The sequence below is a fragment of the Melozone crissalis genome, unplaced genomic scaffold, assembly GCF_028551555.1.
Source record: "Melozone crissalis strain CALT ecotype California unplaced genomic scaffold, PUWL_Pcris_2 ptg000068l_1, whole genome shotgun sequence".
In the NCBI taxonomy this organism is placed as follows: Eukaryota; Metazoa; Chordata; class Aves; order Passeriformes; family Passerellidae; genus Melozone; species Melozone crissalis.
In genome coordinates, this window is record NW_026535846.1 from 16,311,769 (window position 1) to 16,325,689 (window position 13,921).

A 13,921-nucleotide genomic window follows, 5' to 3' on the forward strand; every position below is an offset into this window, starting at 1 on the left:
GCTAATGGGAATTGAATGGAAGCTGTTGGTCCTGTTGACTAGATTGGCCTTGAAGAGGTCGAAGTTCTGTTGCTGAAATCCTTTGTCACGTGATACTTTTGTAATTTTTTAAAGAAGTTTCTGTGTTCTCTCTAAAATCAGGCTCCTTTCTTGGTGGTGGTGTTCTTTTAAATATTAGCCTAATGTGTACACCAGGAGTATGCATAGTATGATACTTTAGCTGGAAAGGTGAATTTGGAGGTGTCTCTGTTTTTATATCCCTAATAAATAGTATAACTTAGTTGAAAATATGGCCTGCATATTCAAAAGAAAAATTCAAGTTACTTAAAAAAACCTAATTTCAAAAATGTCCTTTATATTCTGTTAGGGACATTATTTGCCTGAGTTACTGAAATTACTGCTATTTTTCAAAAACTGCTTTTCTTCTCCCAGCTACACATCAGACCCTTACAAATCAGAGGAATAGGCTCATTGTCATAGAAACCATGCAACAAACCCAGTTTCTTATGCCCTGAAAAAAACAGAGGAAAGCCACTTTCTATTTGCTGCAAGGTTTATTTTTTTCTAGGGAAACTATTTTTGACTTAGATGTGGGTTATTTTGCTTGCCTCAGTCAAGAACATCTACCATTTTTATCCTGTTGAAATATTGTTTACATGTATTGCTTTTCAGGGTTAAACCCCTCATATATGTGCTCTTAAAAAGATAAAGTCAATTTTAAGAATGTTGGCACTAGGCATAATCAAGACATTTCTTGAGTGGTTGTTTGTTTTGTTTAATTTCTGTGCTTAAAAGCATTTTGCATTTCTTTTTATCAGTGTTGTAAACATGAGTTGTGCTATTTTTGAGTCAGAAGACTGATTTCAAATAGCTTGCTTATTTAACATTCCTTCAACAGATGTCCCTAACCTGTTTTAAATAATTTCAAAAACTCTTCAGGGCATCACTTCACAGTAGTTTCACTAAAGCAGCAAAGATCACTCTGTGAAGAGCATTTCCACACTTGCTGGGTGTACACTAAACGTTGCATGTCTCAGCCCATGACTGGGGAGTGTAGGTCCATACTCACCCTGATGTGTTCAGATTCGTCTGTGCTTGATAATTTGCTGTCTTAATGCAGTTGGATTCAGATTGATTTGAATTTTTAAATGCCCCATGTTTACTGTTCTTCCCATTCTTCATTCTAATGCAGTGCTCTCTCTTATTCCTTGTCAGGTATTTGTGAGTAGCAGTGGAAAATACAGCGAGCTCGGCCACCCGTTTGGGTATTTAAAAGCAAGCACTACTTTAACCTGTGTAAACCTCTTTGTGATGCCTTACAACTACCCTGTTTTACTTCCATTGCTAGGTAGGTAACACCTCTGCATTGCACTGCCAGTGCAGCTGCTCCAGAGTAAAAGCAAAACAATAATGGTTGGTGTTCTGCCTTAGTTTGAGACGTTATAAAATAATGGAGATCAGAGAGTAGAGAATGTTGCAAACTCTTTTAACCTACTTTGGGAGGAGAGGATTTTCATACCCCCTCTCCCTTTTTTTCTCTCCAGCAGAGGAGGAGAGCTACCTGCTTCCAGTGCATGTTTGATGCTGTTCACCTCCTAGACACGTAGCCTCTTCCTTAACCTGGAGTAAGCTTCAACCTCCATTCTTTTCCCTCATTTAGGGTGTGGTGTATCCAGGTTTTGCAGTTGCTCTTGTAGCAGCTTATTTTTTACTGGAAGATGAGATGCAGTGTTTGTCACGGGTGTTGGGAAGAGGGAATTCCCTAATGCAGTTCAGAGCAGTAAGAAGGAACTGAGCAGTGAAACAGTCTGCATTTCTTTCCTGCCCAAAGGACCAGGTTTTGGTTTTGTTCTTTTTTTTTTTTTTTTTTTTTTTAATCCCACAATGAAATTATTTTCCATATTTTCTAAGGAAAGATAATATGAAAAAGTGCTGTGTGAGTAACTGGCATAAAGGTAATGGCAGAGAGGAGTTTCCAGAGTGCCACTAACCCTTTCAGTTGCAGATGCTGTTATGGCTTTTTTGTTTTAGATTTTGTGGATGTTTTTAGTGATACAGAAGAACAGTGATCAAGAATTGAGTCTTATTGTCTTACACAGGATTTTTCTATTCATTTTTAGGAGAAAATAAAAGATCAGAACACAATTCAGGAATGCCTTTTTGTAATCCTGGTCATAACCAAAAAAGAAGAAACTCGTGCTTGCTCATAATGTGTCTTTTATAGTTATCTGTGTAGCCTGGTAATTGTCCCAAAATATGCAAGGAGGATGAGAGTTTCAGTGACTTTGTGGTTCCTGATATACTGCAGCAGATCCACTAGCTGAAAAGCCATCACTGATCCTAAGTTAACTTCTCTGTTCATTTTGATGTTGACATTTGCAGTTCTGCTGAGTCTTCCCTGGCAGCTCTTGTCTTCCCCCTGCCTCTTTTTTACAGGGGTGTAAAGCTCTTCCTTCTCTTTGAGGAAAGGCACTTCTCAGTGTGTGTAGTGCTATTCTGCAGTTTACTCACCTGTTAATCCATTTCTTATATTTCTGAAGGCTCTTCAAAGGAAAATGCAGAGTTTCCACATTGCCTGAGTTGTAAAGTGGATGTTTTCTTGAGGTCATGAATCCCATGCATTCCATATTGTTCATACGAACACACAGTGTTACCTTCAGATCTCCTTCCAGGGCTTTGTTTGTCCTTGGTCTCTAAGGCATGGTAGGATTAAGTTCTGTGGAATATACCTTAAACACAAAAGTAGATCTGGGTCCTTTTCTACTTGGCACAGAAGATGAGTGAGATGATAAGCAGCATGGCTGGTAAATTATTTGTAGATGATTTTAGCAATACTGACTCTGCATTTGGCTCTGTAGGTAGGTGGAACACTCCCCCTGTTCTACCTTCATACACACCAGTAGTGGATACTGATGGTTCAGGGGTGTGTAAAACCAATTTTTCATTACTCTCATCCAGATTTAAAAGGGTGTAGAGAAGTCCCAAGACCAGGAGAAGTCTGCTCCATTCAGCCCCTACCTCCCATATTGATCAGTGTGGTTCTGGTGGCTCCTACTCTACTGGTAGAATGCTGTGTTGGAGGACTGGTTGGGACAGTACCATGGATAATCTACCTCTGTTCCTTCTGGTGTCTCTGTCAAAGACAAAACCACTTTACAACTGTATATTTGTATGTATTATCAAATATGTTCAACCTTAGAAGCAGATAGTAAGATGTTTAAAGTTTTTTTTGCTTGCATTTTTTGTTATCCTCCTGCATTCCTGAGCAGGTGAAGTTTTAATTCTCCTTTTGAAAAATAATGTAAGACATCCCTACAAACAGGTAAGGTAGGGTAGGCATGAGGCAGCTTGCAGGTGATACTGGAGAAAACTGGAAGAAGTTGTACTGGTCCATGGCTGAAGGAGGTGAATTGTACCACATTCTATAGCTTTGGTGATTTTATGTCTTGGTTTCTGCAAGAGTGGATTGGGGAATGCTGTAACTCCTGCTGGTGTTTACCTCCAGGGCCTGCTTCAGAAGCTCTGTAAGGGAAAGGAGCCAGTTAATAGGAGTTGATAAAACAGTGAAGGCACACAGTCTGTGTGTTAATGGACTCATGCACTGTGCTGGGTTGGCTGCCCTGGTCTCTGGTCTGTTCCCAGCCATGATGGACATGTGGGATGAGAGCTCCAGTTTGCTTTCAGACAGCTAGAGAGAGTCCTGATAGCTTGGTGGTGGTTTGCTCCCAGAACTGAGGTGGGCTGCAGTTCTGTCTGTTCAGTGGGAGGCTGCTGAAGGCAGAGCTTTTCACAGGCAGATGCTGACGTGCTTCAGTGCTCAGTGCTTGGCCCACAGATGATAGAAATTTCCTCTTGAAGGATTGTGCAAAGCTGTTGTTCTTCAGGTGCTGTTCTGTTTAAAAACGTTGTACAGCCAAGTTCATGAAGCAGAAGGTTGAGGGAGAGCTGAGTAAAGATGAGGTATATTTCTAAATGCTTCTGCCTTGCCTAAGATGTTTCCTTGGTTCCTTTTAGCTGCATGGGTGGGAGGGCAAGCACTGCTGGGCAGTAGGAGTGACTGTGGATTGGGAGTGTCAGCAGAAGCAGCAGTGAAACAGCCATGCAGGAAATGCCTTGAGAAAGTGGTTAAATATCTTTTTTCTCTGGGTCTAAATATGCAACAGGATGAGCATTTAGAAAATGTCTGCCTGTGAAGGACTGCAGCATGCACAGTTTCCTTTGATGCTTTGACAGGCTCTGTGAGAGAACCTGCAAGTTATGATTTTGTATTTTGGAAACTAAGAGCTGTGTTCTCACCAGGGTGAACACAGCATGCTGTGGCTCTGGGAGGAGCAGCCAAATAGTTCTGATACATTTTGTATCAATGGGGAAACAGTGACACAACACCTTTCTTAGGTAGTGATGGATGCTGTTTTCCATTGCAGTGCTTTATTTTTGCTTAGATGGTTTGCAGGGAAGGATACTTTTTTCTGTGAATGTAAAATCATGAATCTACTACCTAGAATAGAGCATTAGTGCCTAATTAGGAGAATTACAGGAGTCAACAGGGAATGGTGGTGTACTTGCTCAGGTGGAATTTAATGTGAGTGGTGATTTAAAAAATAAAAAAAGTTTTAAGTTTTACTTTTGGTTACATGGTGCATGACTTGTAATTTAGACTCCAGCTGAACTACTTAAATTACCTGCTGACTCTTCTCTCTCTCACACTCTCTTTTTTTTAACTGTTCACTGATCTTTAAAGGTTCATCCAACCCCCTTCTGTAGTACTGAGTGTTAAAAGTGTGTATTGTGTCCTGTCATAACTTGGTTGTTTTGTACATTAATCTAAAGTAGATAAAGACTTTGCAATGCAATTTTCAGTTAACTGGTCTGTGTGATTTTACCTGATCCCTTGAGTTGGTGCTTGCAGCCTGTTCCTAATGGTTTTTAATACCACGTTCCCAATTATACAGTGCTTTTAACTCCCTCTGAGTTCAGAAATAAAAAGAATTCTGCATCAATTAGACTTTGCAGAAATTAGTATCTGAAAATAATTAGGTAGAAGTAAAACTAAATTGTGTAAGTGTTGTTTTTTTCAATACTTTTGGATTTTTATCTGCAAAAATTTGGGGTTTAATCTGTGGAAGACATAGTTAACTGGATTATTTTTAGTTTGCTTATTTGTATAAATCATCATGTGCAGCTCAGGGCAGAGGGGGAAAAGTGCCTTTCAAGTGCCTGTGTTTTAATCTGCTGACAGTGTGTGTCTCAAACTCTCAAGGCAGAGGCAGGTAAGATGCTGATGGTGAAGTTCTCTCTGAAACTTGTGGCTGTGCTCACCTCCCTTTTGAGAAGGTGGCAGTTCCTGCAGTGAGTTTGTGCTGTGGGGAGGCTGATTTTAAAAAGCTGAAGCTCTGCATAGGTTGGAGAATTTTTTCCTGGGATAGCAGAGATTAGGGAGGTGGTTTGCATTTGATGTCTGGGAGTAAAAGTGCTGTGGATTGGGAGCCCAGGTGGCTGAGCTGAGGGGTGCCTGTGCCATGTCACTGTGCCCATAGTGGTACAGCCTCACAGTGCAGCAAGTGAGACACTAATCAAGTGCTGATTTGGGGTTTTAGGTTCAAGCTGTACTCAACCAACCCAAGACTGTCAAATATTAGGACATACTACAATACCGAATATCTGGCTTTTTAAGTTTTTGGGTTTATGTTGAATTTTGGGAGGGATGTAGTTTAACTTGCATTTTGCTGCAAAAAGGAAATAGGTCTGTGAAATAAGAATGGATTTTTTTTTTTTGCCAAATGTCATGATATCACCCCAGGTTCTTTTGGATAATAGTGCTAAGCTTGAAGTATATTGAGATTTTAAATGGAAATTTGATTTGCCCTCTCCAACTCCAGCCCACTTTCTTCAGGCCAGGGAAGAGAAGAAGTAGCATCTGTAGTATGGTTTTTATATGTAATCCAGAATTGATTTAGATTGGAAAATACCTGTAATTGAGAGTGGTTTGTCTATGAGAACTTGGGAAGTAGTATTTGTGCAGAGTACTATGCAAGTCAAATTTTCTTCTCCAAATACATCTTCCTGAAAACTCAGTGTGGAGAAAACTATTTCTTTGCTACATCTGTCTTTTGCACACTCTCTTCTGTGCATCTCTGTCTCCTGCAGCTCTCCCCAGTTAATTTTTGAACATCCCTTTCTCCAGACCTGCAAATCCTTCCATTAGCCTCACTTTGCCAGCATGCTACAATCCTACTAAGAGCCTTCATTTCAGTGGATAATTCATAATTGCAAATGGTAAATTGCAGGATGCTGTGTTTGGTGTAGAGTTCACAGTGTGCACAGCAAGTAGGCCCACGCTTCACCTCAGCCATTCCTGAGACCCAGGTGCACACCTGGAGTGAGCCACTTGTGAAACACTACCCAAAGCAAGAAATGTCTGCTTGCCCCTCTCTTAAAGGACAGCAGTTTTTGTAGCTAATTTCTCCCTCTTGTCTATACCTGTGGGAGACTTTGCTGCCCTGGCACGAGGCAGGTGTTGTGGCTGGAGGTAACCCCTTGTCTGCCAGGTGTAGCTGCTGCTGTTGGCAGCAAGTCCAGCAAAGCTGTCCAGAAGGATTCCCTGATTTGACTTGTTTTATTCTTTCCCTTTGATGCCAAAGAATATTTTTACTGGAGACCAGAATTCATCATACAGGTTGAACAGAAGAAAGCTGGTTTGAAAATGGAGCTGGAACCAAATTAATGTTGTTTGATTTAATCAGATCCAGGGACTCCCTGATGTGCAAGAGAGAGGCAAGGGAGGTGAAACTCTTAACAGGTGGATCTGTTGCACCTTCCATGCTGCTGGTAGTTGTGTGCAGTGTTTAAGTCTGGTGTACCTTGTAAGTTTGCTTGTAACGGGGACTTGCTCTGGATTACCTACTGCAGCTAGGAGTGGGGATTCCCAATCCTTCACACCTCAGGTTAAGAGCAGTTTTTGGGGGGAAGCCCCAATGGGAGATGGGTGAGGGGAGAAAACGGGGGGAAACCTGGCACGTACAATTTTGGACAAAGCTAAAGGTCTGGGACTGTATAAGTGACACCTTGTTTTGTTGTTTTCCTTTTGCAGATGACTTGTTTAAGGTTCACAAACTTAAGCCAAATCTGAAGTGGCGACAGGCTTTTGACAACTACTTAAAAACAATGCCTCCTTACTACTTACTGGTATGTTTCTCTTCTCATCTCATCCTCCGGGGTATAGTGGCTGCTGTGGCCAGAGTCCTTTGCATCATACCTCTTCCCAGTAAAGTTTTTTTACATAATTATGATGGCATTTTAGGTAGTTAACATTCTGCCTTTCAGAGGTATGTAGATTAGAGTAAATATTTTTAAGAATTAAAAAAAATTGTAGAAATACTGAGGAGGAGGAGGAGGAGTAGCTATGTTAAGATATTAAGTGTTAATTAAATATGTTTTCTGATCATTAAATATTAAATGAATTTTGATCAAAAGTACTTCAGAACATTCAGAGAAGCCAAATTTGGCATTATTTTTGTAATGGATAAGGAAAATGCAGCTTAGGTTGTTTGTTAATGTGGGTGAAGTGCTACAGCTTGGGAAGCTGATATTGACTGGGCCAAATAAAGGGTGGAGGGAGGCACTGTGTCACCTTTTACGTGTAGCTTGGACAATGCACCTCAATATGGACTTGCATCATCCCGGCTATTCTGGACCTGAGCCTTGGAGTGGAAATTGCCAGTGGCACCACACTCTGTGGTGTCTTGGTGATGTGGCATAATGTCCATTGTGAGCTAGTTAGACACCAAACTCATGTCACATGTTATCTAAATAGACTTGAATTTTAGTGGCCAAAAGTGGAAAAGCTAGAGCACTAATCTCTGTGCCTTAGCTTCCTATAATTGAGCTTATAAATTTCTTTTTTAAATACTTATTCTCTTACTATTGTGTATTTTGTTTTCCTTATAGCCATTAAAGAAAGCCCTAAGGATGATGGGAGCTCCAAATCTGATATCAGATAATTTAGATTGTGGACTTAGTTACAGTGTTATCTCTTACCTTAAAAAACTCAGCCAACAGGTAGTATTGATGAAACCTTTGCAATTAGAAGTGCGTTGATGATTTAGTTTGTGGTAATCTCATTATAAAGCAGTTAATCCCTGTGGGAGTTCATATGGGTGTGCAGCATTTATTATCATTGAAGATTGGTGAGCATTTCCACTGCAAATATGGATGAATCCAGTATGGTTCTGTAGCCAGTGATTGTGCCTTCTGTAAGTGGTGGAGAGGAATGCAAATGAAACTTCTTCAGCTATACTTTAAATATTTGCTAGATTTTAAACTCCAAAGATAATAATTAATTGGATTTATGCCTGCTCTTGCCATTGTTCTTCACAGATGAAGTCAGAGGCTTGCTTTCAGTCTCATATTTATTTCCATGTGTCCTTTGGCAATGTGTATTTTCCAAAAAAAAAGTACATTCTTGTCCATGGGGAGTAAAATCACAGTTCAAGCTTTATATCTGAGCTTCCTGTTTCCTTCAGGTCAAAGTCTTTCTATGTGTTAAGTGTGACCTGGAGGGAAATAATCCTGTGTATCTTTTTCTCTTTGCCAAGACTGCCATCCCAGGTGTAAGGACCTGGAAGTTCTTCCTCCTTAGCATGAGGAGCTCTTAAACATCAGTTCAATATGTAGAAAGCAGTGGGCAAGCAGCCTTTAAAATTACAAAGCAAAAATCCTCCGCCTTAAAGAATGCACAAAACACATCCCAGAGCCTCTGAATGACTGAGCCTCTAGTAGACATAAAACTTCCTGTGGTATTTTGGTAATCCAATGATATGCAAATTGCTGTGATTTATCTGCACTGTGGAGTTGCAATGACTGGAGATGGCTGCTGTGGCTCTCACAGGCGTTCTCAGCACATGGAACAGTTTGAATGTGTGGAATGCATTACCAGCTCCTCCATAGGCACAGGCAATTCCAGAATTCTGCTGTGCTCCTGCTGTCCTTAAATTCAATTTCCCACAGATAATGAAGCAAACTGTGCAGAGGAGGAGATCTGGGGGAAGTGGCTTGCAATTGCAGTGGGTTCTGGGGTTTTGGTTGGTTGGGTGTTCTTTTTCTTTGGAGGTATTGCTAGTGGGTAAAAAAAACGTTAACTCTGAATACAGTTAGAAGTTAATACAGTAAAATTCTCTGTAGCTGTAATAAGAAATCTGTGCTAATTGGAGAAGTGATACATTTTTAGAAATGTACTCATAAACCAGATTTCTATTGCAACATTTCTCCCTTATGTTGTTACAAGCATACAGGGCGAACCTTTGTTCATAGGTTCAAAAATAAACTGAAATTTTATTACTGTATCTGAATAATACTATTGTTTTAAATGCAATTTTATTATAACCTCAGGATCCTACCTTCCATTTTGTTTTTTCTTTCCATTTAAAGATGGTTCTTCAGGGACACAAGAGAGTCACAGACTTGCAGCAAAATCGGGGAATATTCACAGACCTCCTACTGCCATATAAATTTAGATACACTGGCTAAATATTTTTCCATATGCTAGCACATTAGGATTTCTTTATGCTTGAGATCTAATCTATGTAATCCAATGTATCCCTGGGTAGGTAGCAGGGAACTAAATTTGTAGTTTTATTCTGCTAATGTACTGTGTGTTTTGTACTGGAAATGTGCAATGCCTGCTGATTCTTTAACTCACGGTGTGATTCCATTTTAGACAAAAATAGAATCGGAACGGATAATAGGTTCAGTGGGTAAGAAAGTTCCACAAGAAATTGGAATAAAAGTGAAAAATCACTCCAGTGGCCTCTCCTTGGTACACAGTAGGGATTTTAAACAACTGCTGCAAGGGATCACTGGGGAATCTCCACTGAGACTGTCAGAAATGAATGTTAAAGAATTTGCTGGATTCCACATAGGACTTTTAAACAAGGTAAACGGCACTGTGATCTTGCATGACTAAGCAGTTAATCTCATCTGTTTTATATGGGTAACTTTTATAGACTTAGTGTAGAAGGAAGTACCTTTGCTGAACTGTGATGAGTACAGCGTAGACATAAAGAGGGGGAAAAGTAAATGCAATTTTTTTGCACTTGATTTTGGGACACTGTTGGAAAACCCCATGGTAGTAAATGAAAATTACTGTGTTTTAAGTGCCAGTCTCTGCAAAAGACAGCTATTGTTGTTCATCCACAGATTAATGTGCTTACTCTTAATGGAGCTGAAAGCACTAATGCTGAATAAGGTCGTGTTGAAAAGACAGCCACTGAGCTGCTTGTATCCAGTTATGAAGCTCTAAAGTTGCTTAACATCTTTTAAAAGTTAATGTTATTATAGTTCTTAGTGGAATTTCTCCATGCATGAGAACTGATGGATTAACTGAGAGTTACTGATTTTGTTACAAAACTAGGATTTGAAGCCACAGGCATTCAGAAATGCCTATGATATTCCTCGTCGCAGTCTTCTAGACCAGCTAACGAGAATGAGAACCAACCTTCTGAAAACACACAGGCTTATCTTGGGGCAGGATGAAGGTAAGGAATCACAGTTCTTCATTAACAGTTTGAAGAGAATACAGCTATTTTGTTGTTTCCTTAAGGTAGTGGATCTTGATGTGGGGGCAGAGGTTGCCATTGCATCTCTTGCTGAGTCAGACAATGTCCTTTTCTTGACTGTGAAGGGGAAGGAAGGAAATCTTTGCCTTCTGTCATGCAAGATGCCTTGCTGGCTTTGAAATTTAAAAATAAATTCCATGGGAGAGCTTTCATATTCACCAGGGTTCAGTAGAAATGTGTTATGAAGTGATGAGGGCTTAAGGCAGAGAGGAGCTCGCTCTTTTTTGTGAGGTGCTGGTGATCTAAAGATGCAGTTGTTGGCATAGAAATTAAGCTTGCTTATTTTTTATTCTTCTTATTATTAGGCTTATTTCCACAATTGTAGTCTTAGCTCATCCTCTGTAGTCAAAAGAAATAATCAGTTCAGGTTCTTAAATGCTAACATTTGAGGCATGAAGTTTGTATTGCCTTAATTTTAAGACTAAATTAAGAACTCTTTTCTGTTGCAGACTGCCTTCATAGTGTTCCTGTTGCTCAGATGGGAAATTACCAGGAATACCTGAAAATGATGCCTTCACCTCTTCGGGAAATTGACCCAGATCAACCAAAAAGACTCCATACATTTGGCAATCCATTTAAACAGGACAAGAAGGTAGGAGGGGCCTTGCTGCCTGCTGTTCCTTTGTATTTAATGCAACTTGAAATAATTTGTGTGTAGGGGGATAGAATATAAGAAAATAAAGATAGTGTAGAAAGTAATCTTACCCCTAAGGAGTTGGAGCTGGGCCAATTATCGAAGATTAGGAACAGGCCTGACTTCTAACAGGCCACAGCTGTAACCAGTGAGAAGAAGAGTGCTATAAAAGAGTGGGTTGGTTGGTTGAGAGGGGAACTGGAGTCAGTTGGCTGCTTTGGGAAGAAAGAGTCAGTGCTCTGAGGAGCTGTCCATGAGAAACACCAAAAAAGTGTGGAACGTACGTGATAAGGAGACAGCAGTATGGAACCCCTGCAATACGATGACAACATTTGTGCATAGAATTTCTCCCCCACAGCAACAATATATTGCTAACCCTTGCAGCCTGTGGAAGGAGGGATATCTCCCATGTGGTCCAAGAGGAATGTGTATGGAATTGTGCTGCTTTACAGAGTGGCACTGGGCTCTCTCTGGTTACGTTGGGTGTCTCTGTTCTGAGAGCTGTCAAGTGCTCTGAAAGGCACTCGAGTCTGAACGCAGAGGGACTCAGCTCATCAGTGGGTTGGTGAAACAGTTGCTGCTTTGTACTGCTACTGATATTATTACTCCTTTCCAGGGTATGATGATAGATGAGGCCGATGAGTTTGTGGCCGGGCCCCAGAACAAGATCAAGCGTCCCGGGGAGCCGAACACGCCGGCGTCGCTGAAGCGGCGGCGCAGCCTGTCCCCGCTGCTGCGGCGCCCGCAGGCACCGCCCGTCGTCACCAACCACGTGGGGGGCAAGGGGCCCCCCCCTGCTCCTGGCTCCCCCTCCTACCTGAGCCTCAAGGGGGTCCCAGCAAGCAAAGGTGTGCTGGGCTGAGGTGCAGCAGCTCGGGTGGTGGGGGGGTCTGGGGAGGAAGGGAAAAAGCTCTGCCAGCGCATCCGTGCGTCGCTGTTATGTGGGAGTGGGTTTCTTCTGTTGGCTTAGGTGAACAGGTTGCTGCTACAGCTAATGAAATCTGAAATTAAAATAACTATTTGGAGATAGGAAGTATCTCAGATCAGCTTTTAGTTCTTCTTTGTGTATTCTGTGGTGAAGAAGGAAAGTTAAAATACAGTTGTTTCGTTTCTCACAAATAGGAATTTTCATACCCACCTATTGCAGCAAATGGAGTCAGAAGAAAACTGACTTCTCAGGGAAGAGAAGGAAGACATGAGTTTATTTAGGAGTCATGACATTGCACTAAGAATACAGAACATGGTGACTTAACAGTAATGATAGGAGATGCAGCAGTCCAAAGGGGAACTATTCTCTTGGTCGCATCATATAAAAGTATTGGAGTGTTGTCCAGTCGTGTCAGATAGTGACACAGCACTTCAGACAAAAAGGATTCAGAACTACTGTTTGGTTCTTTTGATGCTGCACTTATGCACCAGTAAGATACATATTTTTCACTTGTAGATACCAGTAACAATGTTGTCCAAGATGGCAATGGAGAGAAGAAAGCAGAAAATTGTCAGTCAATGGAGAAGCAAATTGATGGCTTGCCTGTGCAAATGGCTCCTGTGGTTCCAGCTGCTGTGGGAGAGGATGAGATGTTACCCAATGACTTAAACTCCTTGCCTGTTGAGTTCAATTGTTTAAGTGAAGATGGGTTGGATCACAAACCTGGTACCAACGCACTTGTTCGAGGGCCTGTGAATTACAGTGTGAGTGGAGATGACCAAAAGCGGGCCATGGAGTCTACTTCTGAATCTGTGCCAAATTCCTTTAAAATAACACCTACCATGTTGGAGGGATGCAATGCTGACATCAAAATTAAAGTGATGAAAGAGGTTCGCAAACCTGGAAGAAGTAAGTTACTTGGGTTTCTTTGTTTTAGTAGTATATATCATATGTGGTGTGAGAGAGAAGACTTTCCTGGAATGAAGGAGCTATTTTCAATATACACACAACTCAGATTTTGAGTTTCTGGTTGCTCATAAATGAGCAATGGAGGGGCAAAAAAGGAGGAGATGCTGGGCAGATGAGTTGAAGTTTGGACTTGTGCTTGGAAGGTTGAGTGCCAAGGCACCCTGGTTTGCCCTTGAAGACAGGTTAACTGGTGTGAGAGATGCCCTGTAAAAACAGCACCTTTCAGAGGTTTTGGTTTTGTTGCAAATGATCTAATGAGACTGAATACTCTGCCTTAGGCTGCTCCTGTGTACACAAAGTGTACTTGTTGCTCTGTGTCCATCAAAACTCCCTTTTGCAGGGCAAAGACACATCTCTGTAAGGCTGTGCAGCTTGGAATATGCTTGAAAAGGAATAGTAACAGTTTACAGTAGAGTGATTTAAAAAAAAATAAATTTGTGAGACTAATTAGTGATGAAACACTAAAAGTTGCAAACTCTTAAGAGTCCAAGACTAAAAGTGACAGTTTGCAAAGTGGGCTCATCCAATTTTTTACCAAATTCATGCCTAGTAAATGGTGATGCAGAGTGAAACTGTTCAGTGTGAGTCACCTGTCTTGCTGCAGAATTCAAGCAGTCATCAGAGAAAGAAGCTAAATTGTAGTGACTTGAGTATGTAATTTGTTCAGAGGTCTCACCATTTGTGCTCCCTCTGCTTGCTGCATCACTCTGAGCAGACTCTTGATCACAGCACCATAAATGTATTCATGCAGGGGTCAGTTATGGGAAATAATGAAAC

At 41.0% G+C, this 13,921-nt stretch overlaps 1 protein-coding gene across 5 annotated transcripts in view; it reads left to right on the forward strand.

Moving 5' to 3' along the window:
- The window catches only part of LOC128945721 (integrator complex subunit 6-like), a 39,694-nt gene that overhangs the window by 23,757 nt on the left and 2,016 nt on the right, over positions 1 to 13,921 (forward strand). For 3 of the 5 annotated variants that reach the window (XR_008483891.1, XR_008483892.1, XM_054289549.1), the window contains exons 9-16: positions 1,216 to 1,348; positions 7,091 to 7,185; positions 7,948 to 8,058; positions 9,716 to 9,931; positions 10,409 to 10,532; positions 11,063 to 11,205; positions 11,864 to 12,095; positions 12,692 to 13,084. Coding sequence is in view for 3 of the 5 variants with exons in the window: in XM_054289549.1 (XP_054145524.1) it covers positions 1,216 to 1,348; positions 7,091 to 7,185; positions 7,948 to 8,058; positions 9,716 to 9,931; positions 10,409 to 10,532; positions 11,063 to 11,205; positions 11,864 to 12,095; positions 12,692 to 13,084 (1,447 nt within the window). In the remaining 2 variants the exon portion in view is untranslated. Of the gene's footprint in view, positions 1 to 1,215; positions 1,349 to 1,544; positions 1,626 to 7,090; positions 7,186 to 7,947; positions 8,059 to 9,715; positions 9,932 to 10,408; positions 10,533 to 11,062; positions 11,206 to 11,863; positions 12,096 to 12,691; positions 13,085 to 13,921 lie in introns of those variants that run through there. The other 2 variants (XM_054289552.1, XM_054289553.1) reach the window with 2 other exon arrangements.